At 52.7% G+C, this 16,495-nt stretch overlaps 1 protein-coding gene across 2 annotated transcripts in view; it reads right to left on the bottom strand.

Moving 5' to 3' along the window:
- Window positions 1–16,495, bottom strand: part of LOC138814570 (E3 ubiquitin-protein ligase MGRN1) — a 51,416-nt gene that overhangs the window by 23,706 nt on the left and 11,215 nt on the right. For both annotated transcript variants that reach the window (XM_070003571.1, XM_070003570.1), the window contains exons 2-4: window positions 6,245–6,363; window positions 3,404–3,492; window positions 2,674–2,820 (exon numbers count right to left, since the gene is read on the bottom strand). In XM_070003571.1, coding sequence (XP_069859672.1) covers window positions 2,674–2,820; window positions 3,404–3,492; window positions 6,245–6,363 — 355 coding nt within the window. The remainder of the gene's footprint in view (window positions 1–2,673; window positions 2,821–3,403; window positions 3,493–6,244; window positions 6,364–16,495) is intronic.

Consider the following 16,495-nt stretch of genomic DNA (forward strand, 5'->3'; position numbering starts at 1 on the left):
TGTCGTTTCCCACTGAGGAATCCAACGACACTCTACGCAAGCCTCCCCCTCCCTGTGCCTGCCCCACACGCACAGTCCTGGGGCCTCCCTGTGACAGAGGACACTCATGGGGGCCTGGGCAGCCGGGGGAGGGGAGGTTGCTGCTGTGGTCAGTGTGGGAGCTCCACAAGAGGCAGGCTGAGGGCTGCCCGGAAGATGCTGCAACAGCCCAGGCTCTTTTTCTAGCTGTGAGGGGCTGCATTCAGCTCTGGAGCCTGCTTCCTGGCTGGGAGGCAGGGAGGGGTCAGGGAAGGAGAAGGACAGAGCAGCCTGGCTGGTGGGTCCATGTCCCCAGGCTCGGCCTGCAGCATGTAGAGCTTCCCTGCTTCTCTGCCTGAGGACTCGGTTCTGACACCAGAGGAGCCAGCAAACCAAGAGGGGAACAGGCCTTGGCGCCTTAGAAGGGAGCAGAGTGGCAGGTTCTGGGACACAGCCCAGGAGCAGACAACTGTGGTGGTCTCCCTCTGCTTTTCCAGCCCTTGTGGTGGCAATAGGACTGTTCTTTTTTTTGTTGTTTTTTTTTGGGGTCCGGTTGTGGGGCCTGGGCGCTGTCCCTCAGCTCTTCAGCTCAAGGCTAGCGCTCTACCACTTGAGCCACAGCGCCACTTCCGGCTTTTTTCTTTTTGCTTATGTGGTGCTGAGGAATCGAACCCAGGACCTCAGGCAGGCAAGGCAAGCGCTCTACCTCTGAGCCACCTTCCCAGCCCAACAGGACTGTTCTTGAGACACCTCATGTGACGTGGTGCAGCTGCAGGGGGGTGAGGGGGGCAGGGAGTGACGTTCTCCCTCACCAGGCCCACCTGACCTCAGCTCTCATACCATGGCAGCCCCACCAGAACCCAGGACTCCTCCATTGTGACAGCCGAGTTGAGGGAGCTCCAGGAGCAGCACTGTGCAGGGGGCCCACAGGTGTCACACTGGCTTCAGCAGTTCCCTAGGGGCTCATGGGTGTGAGGAAAGGAACTGTGATGGTCAGGTGAGTGAGCGAGACCCTCCTCCTCCCTGACTAGGGTTGGCATGGAGTCCTGCTTTGCATTTTGTCACTAAGTATCCCAGGGTCTGAGGCAAGGCAGAGCCTCACAGGACAAAGTGTAAGAAGGCTCCGGCTTACTCTCTTGTGCCGCCCAAAGAGGGAGGGAGCCTGCTGGTGGTCCAGAAGCCAGGTTCTGAGTCCCAGGGGGAAGGACAGGGCGTCTAGTGGCCTTGCCTGGTAGCATGGTTCCTAGGAAGCGCCACCTCTAGGTGAAGTACATGTCCTGGTGTGAGAGCTGTGTGAGGAGTGTGCCAACCACGAGGGCAAAGCCCGAACCATCCTCATGACACGGCAGTGCGCCGGGCCGCCCTCGGTCTCCACCACGTCCAGACCCAAACCTGCCTTCCCATAGGTCTTATCCAAGAAAGGAGAGGTGTGGGCCATCTCCGCCCACCCCCAAGGTCACACGGGCCACGGCTGGCCGTGCTGCTGGAGCAACCTTGTCATCTCATGGAGAAGCTGCAGCTGAAAACATCTGGGAGTAGCAGAACTTTTTTTTTTTTTTTTTTTGGTTGGTTGTGGGGCTTGAACTTGACCTGGACGCTGGCCCTCAGCTCAAGGCTAGTGCTCTCCACTTGAGCCATAGCACCACTTCTGATTTCTGGTGGTTAATGGGAGATGAGTCTTAGGGATTTTCCTGGCCCAGCTGGTTTTGAACTGCGTTCCTCAGTGCTCAACCTCTTGCGTAGCTAGGATTACAGGCACTGAGTCACTGGCACCGAGCAGAATCTACATCTTTTTTTTTTTTGGTCAATGATGGGGCTTGAACTCTGGACCTGGGCGCTGTTCCTGTGCACTTCAGCTCAAAGCGAGCGCTCTACCACTTGAGCCACAGTGTGACTTCTGGTTTTCTAGTGATTTATTGAAGATAAGAGTCTCACAGACTTTCCTGCCTGGGCTGGCTTTGAACTGTGATCCTCAGATCTCAACATCCTGAGTAGCTAGGATTAAAGGCATGAGCCCCAGCACCCAGCGTAAATGCACTTTTTTTGGGGGGGGGTCATGGGGCTTGAACTCGGAGCCTGGGTGCTGTGAGATTTTTCTGCTCAAACCTAGCACTCTACCACTTGAGCCACAGTACCACTTCCAGCTTTTTCTGCTTATGTAGTACTGAGGAATCTGTTTATGTAGTACCAGGGCTTCATGCATGCTAGGCAATCACTCTACTACTAAGCCACCTTCCCAGCCCAGACTATTACTTTAAGTAAAATCTCTAAAAGCTCAAATTTGGAACTATGACATGATAAAAAAAAAAATACACATTTGGTCTCTGCCCTAGGTTGCCTATATGTCTTGAGACTTAGCTTTAATGTAACTTCCAGGGCAACAAGAGCATCTCTGTGCAATGGACTGATGGGAAACTGGTCAGCAGAAAGACCTTTCAGCTTCATGTCTCCTCCAGAAGGGGGATTGTGTTAATGATCTATGTAACCTCCGTAAGAACTCAAAGGGCAGGGGTAGGGGTAGCTCAGAGGTGGATCACCGTCCAGCACCAGCAAACCCTGTGTTCCATTAGCAGCACCACAAAGAAAGAAAGGAAGAAGCATGAGGTACTGAGAGCACATGGGGAGCAAGCACACAGCGATGCAGACGGGGCTCACACTGCGGTGCCGTTCAGAAACTCCTCCACTGCCTGGCAGTAGATAGTGATGGCCACGCGTGCATCCGCGTCGAAAGTGAACTCCAGGCTGTAGAGCACCCGGGGCTTCTCACCATCCTCGGTGGGGCTGTCAGCATCGTCTTTATACCTGGCCAAGGAGGGAAGAAGGCACAGGTCAGGGACGACAGCCTGTTGGGGCTGGCCCACCAATGCACCTCAGTCGTCTGCTCAGACAGGTCCACTCCGCTGGCAAGCTCAAAGGCCTGTTCCCTGCTTGTACAATAAGGCCCATCTCTGACGAACTGGTCCCCCACGTTAGGTTGGGGACTGCTCCCCTTGTCAGCTCGTGGAAAGAGGGGTAAGTCTTCCTGGTTTAGGACAGCCTACTGCCTCAGTCTCCTGTCTAGGGCAGCAGCAGCAGCAGGTGCTGACCCCTGCGCTGGACCATCCCTGTCAGAGGGGCTCCTGCATTCCGTGGGAACTGACCAGCTCCAGGGCCCCTGCACATTATTAGATCCTGAGGCACCACGCTGCTAGTGGTCTCCAGACACTGCCCAGTGTCCCTGAGGGATAACCAGCCATAGGAGAATCTGGTTTGAAGGATTAATTTCTGACCCTACACAGGAGGAGGGACTGGGCCCCCTCCACACTGCCCCCCCTTCCCAAACCTCCACGGGTGCCTCTGTGCCACCACAGGTCCTCTGGCACCCCCGCAGCAGGACGAGGGTTACCTCACAAGCCGGAGGGAGTCCTTGCGGATGTTCACCAGGCTCCTCAGTGTCTTCACCGGCTCGTGGGGGGCAGGGGTGACGTAGGGAAACTAGGAAGAAAAAATGCACAGCCATTTGGAAGGCTGGGGAACAGTGGTCCTAACTCTGCAGGGTTCCTGAGTTCCCCGAGTGAAGGGCTGTGCTGGACACTGGGCAGATGTCTTGTGTTAACTCTAGATTACACTAAAGAAACCACAGCCACGCAGCCAGTGCATGGCTAGGATCAACACCGCCCTGAGCGATGTGACCACAGCCCCCAATTCCAGGAAGGACCCTGAGCAACTCCACAATCTCCAGAGATCCCAGAGGGAAGCAGACAAGGCTGGCCTCATGGGCTATGTCCTGGAGGCAGTCAAGTCACACAGTCCACAGGATTTGGGAAGGTGGTTAGAACGAACACACGTGTAAATATGGAAGACATAGCTGTGTCCGTGTCCGTTTCCTGCCTGTGATATTATGTGTGCTGGTCATTCTGGGAGCCAGTCATATATTGTTTCATATCACTAGAGAAACTAAGGCACCAAGTGGCTCTGGGCCATTCTCCAAAACTGCAGATGGATCCTCAGTGCTTCCAAGTAAGGAAATAAAAATAGTGGGCACTGACAGGCATCCGTGGCTCACGCCTGTAATCTTAGCTACTCAGGAGGCTGAGCTCTGAGGATCAGGGTCAAAGCCAGCTCAGGCAGGAAAATCCATAAGCCTCGTATTTCCAAATAACCAGCAAAAAAAACCCAGAAGTGGAGCCATGGCTCAAGGGGTAGAGCATGAGCTTTAAGGAAAAAGGTTCAGAGACAATGCCCAGGCCCGGAGTTCAAGCCCCAGGACCAGCATGCACATGTGCAGTTGGGCATAGATGGATGCTGATGGCTCACATCTGTAATCTTAGCTACTCAGGATGCTGAGTTAGGGAACAGGATCAGGACAGCCTAGGCAAAAAAAAGTCTCCATCTCCATGGAAGAAGCTGGGCATGATGGTGCATACCTGTTGTCCCAGGTAGGACATGAAGCATAAAATAGAAGGGTAATAAAGCCTCGATGAAAAGTGAGATCCTATCTCTTAGTGACCAGTGTAAAAAAGAGCTGGAAGCATTGCTCCATACAGAGCATCTGCCTAGCAACAGCGTGGCACTGAGTTCAAACCTCAGTTCAAGGGAGGGGGCAGAGGGAAGAGAGGAGAAAGGAGACCTGCAGGTGGCCTTGTGTATCAGTCCTGAGGCTGAGGCCACAAATATTTCAAACACAACCTTTCTGACCTGTCCCTGCTGGCCCAGAACTTAGCCCCAGCTTTGGCCTGCAGGCGTTCAGCCCGCCAAGGCTTCAGGTCAACCAGCAGCTCCATGGCCAAACCAGCCTGGAAACCCCTGGTGGGAACGACATCGCCAGGCCCAAAGGATGCCCAGCTGCAGCAGCCTTGGGGAACCGTGATCCCTGTCTACTTAAGGCCTTCTGCCCGCCTACTCCATTTCAAAACCCAAACCTGGGGTTTTCTTCCTGGCCTCAGCACCTCTCCATCCAACCCCTTTCCCAGCCATCATGCCCAGCTCTGGCTGACCTCACCAGCCTGGCCCTCCAGACTTCACTTCTGCCTCGTAAGCCCCCTTCCTCTTGCACGCTAGTGTGCTTCCCCGTCCACCTTCCCCAGGAGCCCACAGCTGCTTCCTCCTCTCCTTGGCCAAACCTGCTTTGTGCTCAGACATTGCCACAATTCACCCCAATAACGCCTCTCATGCCTCTGGGGTTGGGCCGCCAGTCTCTGCCTGGGGCTTGCTGCAGGCCTTCTTGGCCACTCAGCCTCTCACCCTGTATACAGGGTCTGTGCCACCTCCTCCTCTACCCTCTGCCCGCCTGGCACTCACACTTGCTGGAAGCCTGGTATAGCTGTCTCGGTCTCTCTGCCTTCCTGCTTTTCCTGGGGGGTTAGGGAGTTGAACTTGCTTGCCAAACAGACACTCTACCCTTGACGGGGTACCATCTACCCTGTCAGCTGTGTTTTGCATTATTTTTTAGATAGGATCTTGCTTTCTGCCAGGCATGACCTGAGCTGTGCTCTTCCTATTTTAGGCTCCCCATCCTACCTAGGATAACAGGCACACATGAGCAGACCAGCTGCTTCTGCTGAGTCAAGTCCAATAGACTTTTCTGCCTGAGCTGGTCTAAAACAATGATCCTCTCAGTCTCATCCTTCCACATACCTAGGATTACAGGTGTGAGCCACTGCACCCAGCTACTGGTTGAGAAGGGACCTTGCATGTATGCACAAGCTAGCCTTAAACCCCAATCCTATCTCAGCCTCCGACATAACTAGCATTGTAAGTCACTAGGACCTAGCTCTCTTTGCTTTTCAAAGAGATATCCAAGAATGAATACATTCAAAGTAGTGTTTGTATGTATAAAAATAGAACTTGTTTGAAATTATTCTTGGAAAGGGGAAGGGGAAAGCAAACAGAGGCGGCGAGACTGATTGGAATACACTGTAGAAAGGAAATGTCACAACAATCATCTCTCTTAGCCCCCCACCCCCACCCCAATAACGTACACTAATAAAAATTTTTAAGTCATCCACCAGTCTTGGATGCAGCCCAGATACAGCAGGGCCACCACGGTTGCTCTGTCCCTCTGTGACCCACTCTGGCCGTCTGGTCTCATAGAGACAGTGCCAGGACACACCCCATTCCAAGTCACGAGCCCAGTTCTGGCTCTGCTCGGCGGCATGCCTGCCAGAAGCTCTGCCCCATGTAAGGGATATGGTGCCTGCTCATCCTCACAGATGACAATCCTTCCCCCTGCCCCGCCCAGACCTACCTGGACAGGGCGGCTGCCCAGGAAGTTCAAATCCATGTTCTCTCCAAACAGGTAACCTTCAGGGTGAGGGGTGTCAAATTTCTCACCTCCCATGAAAAAGTGTGAAGCAAAGTAATTGCCTGTTTAAAAAAAGAAGTCCAGTTGTAGACCAGGAGACACAGTTGTTGATTATGAGGCTTGACACAGGCCAGTAGGAATATCTGATGGCCAAGAAGCCCAGCCTCAAGAAAGGCTCCATTTTGAGGGCAGCTGCAGGGCCCAGACCCAAGGCTCCTGTCCCTTTGGCTCTGTGCTCCCATCACGCCAGCCTCGGCCCTTCCAGACACCCTGCCTGCTCCCTCTGCCCACTGCCAAGCTCCACACCCGGCCTGCGCCCTGCTTACAGACTCACCTTCCAGTTCTCAATATGGTCATTTCCAAAAGAGAGCTAATTGTGTCCCCGACAAAGATGTGTTCAAGTCCTACCACCATACCCTAGACGACAGGCAGGGTCCTAACCTCAATTCTAACCTACCATGAGGGCCAGAAGCCAGACAGAAAAATGCAGCAAGACAGAAAGACTAAGTTTAAAAGGTAACACAGGTGAGCAAAGGATGCTTCCCAACTCTCCTGGTGTTCACACACAGCCCCCTGCAGTGACACATCAGTGTACTTTGGCACTCAGCCTCAATGGTGACATCCCCCACATCTCCACACTGCTGTGGGGCACCAGCAGTGTGACCCTCTCTCTGGACCCCAGCTTCCAGTCTTAGTAGGTCTATGGCCCACCTCATGCCAGTCAGAACCATGGGGCAAAGGAGTGCTGTTTTAGGCTAGAGGCTTCAGGGCACTCCCTGCCTAAAGCCAGCCTGATCTGCCTCAAAGTGAGGTGTGTGGAGCGTGACTACTGGGGCCCGCCTGCGCTAAGCGCATAGATGCAGGGGGGAGGGGGCGGTGACTCCACATACGCCCTTATGTGACCCCACCGGGCAGAAGTGTGTTGGGCAAGGATTCAGTGAGGGCAGACAGCCCCGGGTGGGGAAAGCTCAGGGAGCAGCAGGGGGGCACAGGATCCAGGCCTCCCCTGGACCAATGAGCTGGGCCATCCCAAGATCCCAGGTAGGAGCTGGGTCCTTGGGCCCACAGCCTCCTGTCCCAACCTTCTCCTGGGGAACCTTGCAGGCGTGACCACCATGGGGGTAAAAAAAAAAACCTGGGAGCAGAAAGCTTCCAACATGGCTCCAGAAAGCCCTGCCTCTGGCAAAATCCCACGCAGAATAGACTGCCAACAAGGAGCCAGGACGCGTATGGAGACAGGAAGTGACTTTCAGAGCTCTGGGAAAAGCAGCTGCCACACTGAAGACTTGGGAACTGCCCCTGGAGGCAAGGTGGTGAGGATCAGAGGGTCCTGCCAGCAGCCCACCTGACCTGCGGGCACGTGGACAGGCCTCGAGTTGCTCAGGGCCAGCCTCAGTCTGAAGGCTGGCTCCCAAGATCCCGAGCGGAACAACCTGCCAAGCCGCTCCCACTGCGGCCCCGCTGAGACCAGACAGAAAACACTGGAGGGCTGGGAAGGTGGCTCAGTGGTAGAGCGCTTGCCTTGCATGCCTGAGGCCCTGGGTTCGATTCCTCAGCACCACATAAGCAAAAAGAAAAAAGCCGGAAGTGTTGCTGTGGCTCAAGGGGTAAAGCGCTAACCTTGAGCTGAAGAGCTGAGGGACAGCGCCCAGGCCCAGAGTTCAGGCCCCACAACCGGCGCCCCCCCCCAAAAAAAAGAACACACTGGAATGTTGCTTAACTTTGAATAATCTGTTGCCCTGAAAGATAATGAATGATGTGCGCTTAACACACCTTCATGGGCTCCTGATTCACCACCCTCGGGACAGCCACCACTGCCTCCTGTCTCCCAGGCTCCACATGCCCACCTCCTCCCAGCACCTTCCCATCCAGTGATAAGCCCCCCACCCCACCCCACCCACACATACTGCAACCTGCACAACAGCCTGCCAACCCCACACATGCCTCAGGACCTTTGTACTTGCTTCCCTTTGCTTATGTGGTCTGTTCCACAAACTTTGCCTGAGTCCTCTCACATTTTGTCCCCTCCAGGCAAGGCCTTTTGGGAGCACTTCTCCTCCCTCTCTTCCCGCCTCTCCCTCTCCCTTCTCTCTTTCCCTGCTCCTCCCCACACCCCTCCCCCTTGGGCTGGCTCCTTCGCTACCATGCTGGGGCAGACATCAAAGGCTCCAAGGCCCTGACACTCAGGTACCACATTTAAGTGACTGAATGAAGGGTTAGTGCTTCTTTTCTATTTTGTAGATATTCTACTATCACCATATAGGTGTTAAAGTTACTTTTACAAGAGATGTTTGTTACAGAAGCAGGTCTAAAAGCCCCAAACTGGAAGCCTAATCTAGAAGTGAAATGGAGAGGACCACGTGGGGCAGGAGGAGGGACCAGGCTGTTCCTTTTCCTCAGGAAAAAAAGAAAAAAAAGATAAGGCAAAATGAAGTCTTCACAAGTGTGTTATATTACTATACTTTTCTTTTTTCTTTTTTTTTTTTTTTTGTCGGTCATGGGGCTCGAACTCTGGGCTTGGGCGTTGTCCCTCAGCTCTTCAGCTCAAGGCTAGCGTTCTACTGCTTAAGTCACAGCACCACTTCTGGTTTTCCGGTGGTTAACTGGAGATAAGAGTCTCATGGACTTTCCTGCCAGGGCTGGCTTTGAACTGTGATCCTCAGATCTCAGCCTCCTGAGTAGCTAGACTACAGGCGTGAGCCCCTGGTCTATGTTATTTTTAAGTGCTGTTGGTTTTGAGGTTGGGTCTCACTGGCTTCAAACCCCTGCTCTGTCTCAATATTCCAACAGCCAGGATTATAGGTATACACTGTCACACTTGGTTTAAAGACAAACTTTTTTGGGGGGCGGGGAGGGGAGTGATTACTGGGGTTTGAATTCAAGGCCTTCCACTTGTTAAGCAAGTACCCTACCACTTGAACCACACCCCCAGCCTTAAAGAAGAATATTTACGCAAGAAACAGGGACTCACAGGTAGCTCAGGAGTAGAGTGCTGGCCTACTACATGCAAAGCAAGCACTAATAGCAGCACTGAAATAAAAAAAGAGAAGGAAGAAATCAGGGGAACTGATAGCAGGTGTGTGTGTGTGCTTATAGGTGTGAATGCACACAAACGTGTTCTAAATATGCAGACAGTCCTGTGTCTGTGTGGTGTGTATGTATGGGTATACAGCACCTCTGTGTGGTGTGGTGTGGTGTGTGTGTGTGTGTGGCTGGGGTGTGTGGTTGGTGTGTGTGTGTGTGTGTGTGTGTGTGTGGTTGGTGTGTGTGTGTGTGTGTGTGTGTGTGTGTGGTTGGTGTGTGTGTGTGTGTGTGTGTGTGGTCTGTACATGCATGTACACACCTTGCTACCAAGAAGAGGAAGTAGCATTGCCAGGAGAGAGGGAGGGAGAGGAAAAAAGGCCAGTGTGAGGAGGGATGACAGCAAGCAGCCACATCCACGGCTCTTCTACCACACTGCAGGCCACAGCCCCACTCAGTCCCCTCAGTGACCCCCAGAGAGGAACTGAGCTATGAGGTCAGTGGAGCTGGGACTCAACACCAACTTGGTGATTTCATCCCCATACCCGGCCCCTCCCCTCCCACAACTCAGGGGACAGTGTCAGTGATCTCACTACCAATAACAATGGGCAGCTGTTCACACAGTCACACGAAAAGGCCTTCCCCATCAGAACTGCTGAAAATCCTTCTGCAGCCACACTCAGAGGCCTGGGTTGGCCTAGAACTCCCAGCCACATGGCACCAACATACTAGGACCTAGCCCTGGGGTCAGTCAGTCCTCAAATGTCATGGCTAGAACAAACCCCTTCATTGCCCCTAGTTCACTGTCTACAACCAAAGGTGACAAGCTCAGGTGGCTCCCGTCCTTGCTGCTTACAGATGGACTGGATGACGTGAATAACGAGACGAACAGCTGCGAAGAAACCAGAAATCCCTTATTCAAATACATCAGGGCACAGAACACATGTAGAGAGAGATAAGAAAAACCAGAGCTGCAAGGCCCTAGGTCATTGGTCACAGGAATGGCCAGCAGAAAGGAAGGTGCTGTCCTTCTGCATAGGCCAGACTGAACTCCATGTCCACAGCATGTACCTGGGCTCCATGATCACTGTCTCTGTAGCATCAGAATAGCAATGCTCTACAGTTTGCAGGCGTGGTTATAACTGCCAAAGCAGTGAGGTACTGGACAGAGCTCATCCACAGATCACAAGGTGGCATGCCAACTACTCGGGAAGCTGCGGCAGGAAAATCACTTGACCCTAGGAAGCTCCCAATCTGGACAACACAGACAAATGTCAACTCAAAAAACAAAGGCAAAACAACCATCAATACTGGAAGGATCCACAGTGAATCTGTCAGGAAATCTTGGATGAGAGCAGGAAAGGGGGGAAGTGTGAAACAGGTCTTCAACATTTTCCCAATTACACTGTCTGATTTAGCAACACCTTAATTTTTTAAACATCTAGATGTTAAGAGAACAGTTTGGAACCCACTGAGTCAAAACTATTTAGTCTGGATCCTTGAGAAGCATTTGTGCCCGCGCGTATCAAGCCCCCGGACAGCCCAATAGCCAACAGGCTGGGCTTGGATCTCATCCGAAGACAACACCTCCACTCTGGAGGCCACACATGGACCCTCTGCAGACATTCCTAATTCTCCTAAGAGTAAGGGCAGAACACACACCAGTGTGATGGATGTTCTAGTCCCCGTAAAGCAACCTGCCCAAGCAACATGGGCTCCGAGTGCCTGACTGGGCTACCGCACATTTCAGAGGTCCCAGGGAACTCAGGCCCCTCCTTCTTGGGCACCCCACCCTGCAAACCAGAGGTGCCACTCAGCACTGCCCACCCTGCCTTGCACCTGCCTCCCCATCCACTTACTGGAGCCTGAGTACTTTCCTCTTTCTCTGAGGCCCAACAAGCTGCTCCTGTCTTGGGACTCCCCAGGGGAGGCCACCTGCCCACTCACTGCCAAATCCTTCCACACCAACACTGAGTCACGGCATGGTTCTGCTCCTCCTCACCTCCTGGTTGGTTTATATTGTCCTTCCCTCTGCCCAAAGCCAGATACCACATACAACAGATCACCACCCTGCCTCCCTATGACTACCACACTGACCAGCAGGGAGAGTTCAACACACATCCACCAGGCTAGAAAGGTGAGTGATACTGAGACAGACACTACTGGACAGCAAAGGAAGCTGACACAGTGGGGGCTGCCCAGCCAGTGAGAAGTGGTAGACTCCCTTGCTGAGACCCCAGTGTCCCCGCAAGAATAGCCACAGAACAAACAGAGATGTGTACTCCCAAGAACAGAGTGGCCCCTGGTTAAGGGTGCACTCTTGATAGGTGACCTCAGTCAGGAGCTTGCTGTAGAGAAAGAGAGACTGGGGAAGACCTGCACAGTGGCCAGGGCTGGAAGAGACCCTGATTCCACAGGCTGAGAATTCTCACCCCGTAGTAACAGGATGTGATCAGCTTCACACAGGGCTGATAAATGCTGCTAAACCTAGCTCAGCAGTCTGAGCTATGGGATCAAAACACCCAGAGCCTGGATGTTTGGCTCTCGGGAAGGCCTCTCCATGCTCAGGACACCTGCCAGGTGTGAGGCCATTGTCTCCACTGCCTGCAGTCAGCAAAAGGGGTCCAACCGGCTCATCACCAGCTCACTGAGGCTGTGTTCACATAAGCAGTAGTCTGCTGGCCACCAGATCCCCAGGCTGCCACACTCCAGCTCCAGCTGCTGCTCTGGACCTGCTACCTAGCCCAGTGGGTCACCAGGGACAGGAAGAGGAGCGGGCAGCACTCAGGAAGTCAACTGTTGATCGCTTATCTACAGGCTAGAGTCAAGAGGAGCTGCCCTTGCCAGATAAGGGATGCCTGGAGGATGCGAGAGCTGCAGGAGCCTGTGGCAGGTCGAGAGGCGCCTTGTGACTGACGTTCCCAGCCTCCTTGATGGGACCCATGGAAGAGGGAGGGACACTGTAGGGCCAGGAGCTGAGGACAATGACTAAGCTCCACAAGCTGCAGCCACCTATTTGGGAAGGAAGCTGTCCACCTCAGCTTATATACCTTATTCTAAAAGCAAGCTTCCCCGTCATCAGGTTGGATCCCTGCTGGGGGACAGAAGGGGCTGGGCACTGAGGACCAGGCAGCTGCCAGGACATGTGGCAGGCAAATGGAACAAGACTATAGTTACTTACTGTGTAGGGCAAGGAGGATGTGGGTGACTGAAGACCATCCTCCCCTTGACAAAAACCACCATCAACCTGAAGCTGGACACCAGACCAAAGCCCAGGCAGGCATGGATGGGCAGAGTTACAGTTGGTTTGGAGGTTGTACAGGCAAGAGCCATCATCACCTATGGTCCTCCAGGAAGTTCAGGACATTTTCCAGAAAGCTTCCGGACTCCTTGGAAAACAAAAGCTGAACTGGGTCAGAGCCAGGCTCCACCCTGCTGGCCTCCTGTTGACAGGCAGAATCAGACTTAGAAACAGATCTGGAAGAGGTTGGGGGAAGCAGAGGCTACCCAGGCTTCAATTAGGGAACTACAGGCCATGGCAAATGACCAGTTAAGCTACACAGTCCATTGCTGGCACAGTTTGGACCAATCCTGGGCCTCAGAACTCCACAACCAGCTAACCACAGCCAAACCAGCTATCCTCATGGCATGAGAAACTCCAGCCCTCCAGAATAAAAATTGGTCTTCAACCTTCCAGGCATATTCATGGCAAGGAGAATGATTCACTTCCTGGGATTCTCACAGGATTCTTACGTGTCAGTCTCCTCAGTAGCTAGGATTACAGGCGTGAGCCACCAGCACCTGGTTCTCCTTTACTCTTGAAGATGGGCTACGCTGCCATCTCCCAGCGCAGCCCCTGATAAAAGGCACATTCAAGCAGGGCACTGGTGGCTCCTGCCTGTCGTCCTAGCTATTCAGGAGGGTAAGAGCTGAGGATCCTGGTCTGGTAGGTGCCTGGCAAGCTGGCTCTGCCATGGAGCAAGACTACCTCACAGGCCCAGCAGCAGTGCTTCAATTCCCCAAGATAGGTGAGGGTGTTAGTCCATCTTAGACAAGACTTGGAGGCTCAGAGAGAGGCAGTCATTTGTTTATAGAGCTAGCCCCGGTGGTTCATGGCAGCACAGCCAGTTTTTCCAGCTGCCTGCTTCCACAGCCTCCCTGGGGACCCAGGGTCAGCAAGGCCAAGGAATGGGCCCTGTTGACTCCTCAAAAACGATGTGCACAGCTTCCCCCCAGGTCTTGTTTTGGCTAACTCAGGCAAGAGGATTTTTCTTTAGCAATGGTAGAAATTCACTTCCTGGAGCAGGGCCCTTTGGTTTTTTAAGTCTTACTATATAGCTGATGTTGGCCTCAAATTGTTGATTTTTGTTCACTTGGGGTTTGACTGAAGGCCTTGAGCTTGCTAGGAAGGCACTGAATCGTGTCTATGCTTTCCTTGTGGCTGGAATACAAGTCAGGTACCACCCCACCCCATCTGTTTCTTGGAGATGGGGTCTCACTGCACTGACCAGGCTGGGAGGCTCAAGCCATTCGCCTGTCTCAGCATTCTGAGGAGCAAGGACAACTGGCAGTGCACAGCACACTGACTTTATGCTTACATTTGTTTCTTTTTTCCTGTGCTCAAGTTGGAACCTGGAGCTTCGTCCTTGCTAGGCAAGCACTTTGCCACCAACTACAACCCAAGCCCTGAAGGCAGGGTTCTTACCTTCTGCCTCTCAAGAGAGGAGACTCTCCGATCACTGAGCTGCAGAGTAGCCCTATTGCAGGCAGAGGGACACTCAGAATGGGACGCTGCAAGGGACACGTCCTGGGATTCAGTCTCTTCCACAAGTTTGGAGAAAGATAATTCTTTGGGTAAAATGAAAACTGTCCAGAACATGGCCATCAATACGTGGAGTATTGCTCTGCCATAAAAACAAGAGCCGGGCGCTGGTGGCTCACACCTGTCATCCTAGCTACTCAGGAGGCTGAGATCTGAGGATCTCAGTTCAAAGCCAGCCCGGTCAGGAAAGTGAGTGAGACTCTCATCTCCAATAAACCACCAGACAACCGGAAGTGGCGCTGTGGCTCAAGCAGTAGAGCGCTCGCCTTGAGCTGAAGAGCTGAGGGACAGCGCCCAGGCCCAGAGTTCAAGCCCCACGACCAAAAAAAACAAAAACAAAAACTGTTGACAGGTGTAGTGGATGGCAAACACCCTTAATCCCAGCACTAGAGGAGGGAGGAGGATCTCCAGCCAAAATCAGCCCTGATCACATAGTAAAGCCCTGTCTTTAAAAGGAAAAAAAAGGTCGAATAGTACAATGTTACTGGAGAAAATTGAAAAACATCGATGCAGTGACTTCCTGAAAGGGTTAAATTTAACAATAATGTGTGACTTGTCATGCCACTGGTATGTGTATAGTTAAAACTGGAAACCTGCGTCTATGAAAAAAAAAAATCATATGCAAATGTTCAGTCCAGTGATGAAGGACAGACATAGGTTACAACACAAATGGGTGACAGAAGCCGGGCGCTGGTGGCTCACGCCTGTAATCCTAGCTACTCAGGAGGCTGAGATCTGAGGATCGCGGTTCAAAGCCAGCCCGGGCAGGAGAGACCGTGAGACTCCTATCTCCAATAAACCACCAGAAAACCGGAAGTGGCGCTGTAGCTCAAGTGGTAGAGCGCTCGCCTTGAGCTGAAGAGCTGAGGGACAGTGCCCAGGCCCAGAGTTCAAGCCCCACGACCGACAAAAAAAAAAAAAAAACAAAAAACAACAAATGGGTGACAGAAGCGTTCTAAGAGCCAGGTGCCAGGGGTTCACACCTATAATCCTAGCCACTCAGGAGGCTGAGACCTGAGGATCACAATCCGAAGCCAGCCTGACAAGAAAGTCCATGACTCGTATCGTTATCTACCAAAAATCTGTTAAGTAGAGGTGTAGCTTAATGAGAGTGCTAGCCTTGAGCACAAAAGCTCAGGGACAGTGCCTAGGCCTTGTGTTCGAGCCTCAGGACAATTAAAACAAACAAGACAACAACAAGCAGCAATGTGAGTAAAAGAAGGTAGCTGTGAACTAAGAAGCCAACACGACTGTAGGGCTCCGTAGGTTGGAACTGTCCAGGAAAGGCAGATTGAGATGAAAGCAGATCCGCCATGGGCTGGTGATGGGAGGTGGAGGTGAAGATGGAACAAAGAGGCACAAAGTTGTTTCAGGGACAGAAATGTCTAAATTAACTGTGGTGGGTGAATCTTAAAAAGTGGAGCCAGGTCTCCACATGGCATCCCGGTGACGGGGTGGCGGTGGCCAGGTCTGAGCGGTCTGGAGCCTGGCTCAGTGGTCATCACATAGTGGGTCAGTGGATGCCTGCTTCAAGCCTGAGTTTGAGCAGCTTGTCCAGGAAGAGACTGGATGGGTAGCTGGTACAGGAGCTAATGAAGTGTCTGTGGAACTGAGTTGGTCACTGCCATGCAAAACACCATGTGCACCTTGGACTTCGAGGGGCCAGGCCGCTCAGACAGTGCCCTCTGCTCCTACACAGAGGATGATGAGCAGGCTGCCCACACTACTGGTGTCCAAAACATCAAGATGGAATCTATGGTCGTTGTGGCCTTGTGCAGTACATGTGGCCTCCCAGCTGCTATGGTGTGTCATCCTGCAGGAGCACTTACAGGGGGACCAAATTAGCAGCACCCACAAGGTGCCTACTGAATACCAATACCAGCAGAGGCCACAACAGCTGGTGAGCTCCTTCATCAAGCAGGGCCTTGGGACCAGGTGCTGATGGCTCAGCCTGTAATCCTAGCTACTCAGAAGACTGAGATTTGAAGACTGTGGTTCAAAGCCAGCCCAGGCAGGAAAGTGTGAGACTCTTATCTTCAATAAACCATCCAAAAGCCAGAAGTGAGGCTATGGCTCAAATGGTAGAGGGTTACTCTTGAGCATAAAACCCCAGGGACAGCATCTAGGCCCTAAGTTCAAGCTCTAGGATCAGCACAAAAATAAATAATAGAGAAAAGCCTTGGGAAAGCCTGAGGCTTCCCAGAGACAACCTATTGCTATTACTATTTATTAAAACTAGTGTCAAAGTCTCCTTTTGTGTGATCTGGAGCATGCCTTACACAACCTTTTATGGGGCCAGGCACTGGTATTCACAAACCTATAATCCTAGCTACTCAGGAGGCTGATATCTG

This window comes from Dipodomys merriami, unplaced genomic scaffold (assembly GCF_024711535.1).
Source record: "Dipodomys merriami isolate MVZ:Mamm:240054 unplaced genomic scaffold, mDipMer1.0.p SCAF_60, whole genome shotgun sequence".
NCBI classification, from domain to species: Eukaryota; Metazoa; Chordata; class Mammalia; order Rodentia; family Heteromyidae; genus Dipodomys; species Dipodomys merriami.